The sequence below is a fragment of the Lemur catta genome, chromosome 3 (assembly GCF_020740605.2).
Source record: "Lemur catta isolate mLemCat1 chromosome 3, mLemCat1.pri, whole genome shotgun sequence".
Classification (NCBI taxonomy): domain Eukaryota; kingdom Metazoa; phylum Chordata; class Mammalia; order Primates; family Lemuridae; genus Lemur; species Lemur catta.
The window spans coordinates 107,088,157-107,091,051 of NC_059130.1; the positions used below are offsets into that span (position 1 = coordinate 107,088,157).

Consider the following 2,895-nt stretch of genomic DNA (forward strand, 5'->3'; position numbering starts at 1 on the left):
AGGCGGGAGGGCGGGCGCGGGCGGACTGGGGCGGACCCGGGCGGGCAGGGGCGGGCGCGGCGGTGCTGGACGCCTGTTCACTGGTTCACTTCGACGTCGATCAAGCAGGAAGGGGCGGAACACGGAGCTTTTCGCGACTCTGATTCGGTCTGGAGTGGAGTTCGCCACTATGACGCACAAGGCCGCGATTATGTAAAGTGCAGTCACGCGGGGGCGCCGCCTGGAGGGACTGTCTTCCGACCCGAACCTCGGAAGGGCCCAGGCTCCTCCCACTTCTCTCAGCGTTCCCGCCCTCGCTCCGCCTTTCCCCGACCAAGGGCGCAACAGCTCTTCTCGCGATGCTTCCATATAGTTGTGATGTTCTGGTTTCCATGGAGCTGCCCTCTGGGAGCACGAGGGGCGCTATTGGCCCGAGGGCGTACCATTGTTGGACTAGAACTCGGTCACCACCCAGAGCCCAGAGAGGGTGGGGAGCTTGTAAAAGAAGCCCTCCATCATCGGAGCAGGAGGGATCCGCCCAGCCCTGTCATCCAAGGAAGAAGTGGATACTACGAGGGGCAACTTAGAAGGGTGCCCTCCGACCCCCTAAAAAGGAAGGGATTCTAGGGTCATTGACCTCCTGAGAGAAAAGGGGAGTCCCAGAAAGAGCACACCTATGTTGCAGAAGAGGGATATTAGATGACAGTCCCTCCAGGAGGCATAAGACAGATACTCAGGAGTCCCCGTGGCCTAGAGGCCCCTTCAGAGTAGGGTGCAGTTGGCCTAGGCCTGCTTTCTACTGTTTTCTCCTGTTGCTTCTGCAGCTTGTTTCGCCAGCAACCACCTGGGGTTTCCTGGCAGGGCCTGGCCCCTGGAAAGAAGCCACGCCCTTGGGGCTCCTGTGCCTCTTTTTGGCTCCCAGCTTGGCACTCACAGGGGCTGCCCAAGGCATGACAGACTTCTTGTTCTTGAGGCTTTGGCAAAGCTTCCTGCAGTGCTGACCTTTCCAAGTCCTGCCCCTTAGCTGCTCTTAGGCTTAGATTACTTTTGGCTCTGCCAACCACCTGTACAGAACTAATTGCAGTTTTACCTCAATGCATGCTTTTTACAATTGAAGACGCACCTATAGCTTCTATTTGCGTGCCCCAACAAAATTAATTCTCTCCAAAAGCCCAGTCTAGCTATGTGGGTTCCCCCAAAGATGTGCATTAATCAAAGATTTAGGCTCTGGAATCAGAAAACGAAGGTTCCACATCTACCTCGAACCTATCACCGAACTTCTCAGAGCCTCATTTTCCTCAATTGTACAATTGGGCCATTGTGAGGATCAAGAACAGTACACGGAGGAGAATGCGAAAAAATTGTTTAATGGGTAAAGGCTTTGACTTTGGAGTGATGAAAATGTTTTGGAACTAGACAAAGGTGGTGGTTGTACAACACTGTAAATGTACTAACTAACACTGAATTGTTCACTTTAAAATGGTTAATTTTGTTATGTGAATTTCAGTTCAAATTGTTTAAAAAAAAAAAAAAAGAATGCAGGCTCGGGAGCGAGAGTGCCTGACTTTGAATCCCTGCTCTACTACTTAGAAGCTGTATGACTTTGGGCACATTAAAAACAAAACAAACAAGAAACAATACATGGAACTTAGCACACTAATAATAAATGTTAGTATTAGAAGAAGAAACTGCATTTCTCCTAGGGAGATGCTGGTCCCCTGAGTCATGTAAACCCAGCCTCCCTTCTCACACAAATACTCCACACTGGGGAAAAGGTAGAGGACTTGCTCAGGTAAAGGTCAGCGAAAAAACTCTCTGAAGAAGTTAAAGACCTGAAGATTGAGAAGGACTTAGCCGTGTGATTTAGCCAAGAATGTTCTGGGCAGAGGAAGAGGAGAAGACTTTGAGGTGGAATCAAGCATGGCATGTTCAAGAAACGGAGAAGAGGGCACAGCAGACACCAGGGCTCCAAAATGGCGTCAGTGGTGCCAGTGAAGGAGAAGAAACTCATGGATGTCAAACTAGGGGATCTGCCAAGCTGGATTTTGATGTGGGTTTTCACCCCTGAAGGCATTGCTGGAGTCTTTCGAAGAGGTTACTACCAGTATTACAACAAGTACATCAATGTGAAGAAGGGGAGCGTCGCTGGGGTTTCTATGGTGCTGGCAGCTTACATGCTTTTCTTTTCTTTTTTTTTTTTCTTTTTCTTTTTCTTTTTTTTTACGTTTCTCTGCAGTCGTAATTGATTTTTTTTAAACAAAAGTTTATTCTTAAATGTACAACAGGCTCCAAGACAACACTTCATTTTAGCTATAGGTGGCAGAAGATGTTATGGCAGGGAATCCAGATGTTTAAATAGGAATCAAGGGCCATCATCGCCTCAGGCACAAGACACAGCTTACTTTTTGCCAGATTTCTTAATTCCATCTGTAGCTAGGGGGCCCTTCCCCGCAGCCTTTGCTTTTAGCTCCTCTAGTTTCTTCTGCTCCTCTTTTTGTTTCTGCTTGAACGCCTTCTCTTCCTTGTCCATCTCCTTGGCCTGCTTCTTGGGCTGTTTCAGGGGCTTTTTCTTGCCACCTTCGTGGTCGGACATGGCGCCGCCGCCCCTTCCCCAGAGCCTGCCACCGGAAAAGGCTTACGTGCTTTTCAACTACCGCCTTTCTTACAAGGAGCTCAAACACACAGGGAGCCACGCAAATACCACTGAAGATGGGCCTGTGTAGGGGGTGCACTCTGCACTCCTGACTTTGACCTGCTTGGCCCAGCACTCTCCTTGAGGAACTCCATCATTGCTGAATCCTTTCATATCCTAGTGAGAATTAACCTCCAAATAAAAGATGACTGGTAAAAAAAAAAAAGAGAGAAAGAGAGAGAGAAAGAAAGAAAGGAAGGAAGGAAGGAAGGAAGAAAGGAAAG

General features: G+C 48.9%; 1 protein-coding gene and 1 pseudogene across 1 annotated transcript; one reads left to right on the forward strand and one right to left on the reverse strand.

The window, feature by feature from the left end:
* The first annotated feature begins 1,952 nt into the window (after nucleotides 1–1,952).
* Nucleotides 1,953–2,686, forward strand: LOC123634326 (annotated as a pseudogene).
* On the reverse strand, nucleotides 2,378–2,589 carry LOC123634328 (translation machinery-associated protein 7-like). The gene has a single exon (XM_045545807.1). The coding sequence runs from the start codon at nucleotides 2,570–2,572 to the stop codon at nucleotides 2,378–2,380; it is 195 nt and encodes a 64-aa protein (XP_045401763.1). The 5' UTR covers nucleotides 2,573–2,589.
* Nucleotides 2,687–2,895: the final 209 nt, after the last annotated feature.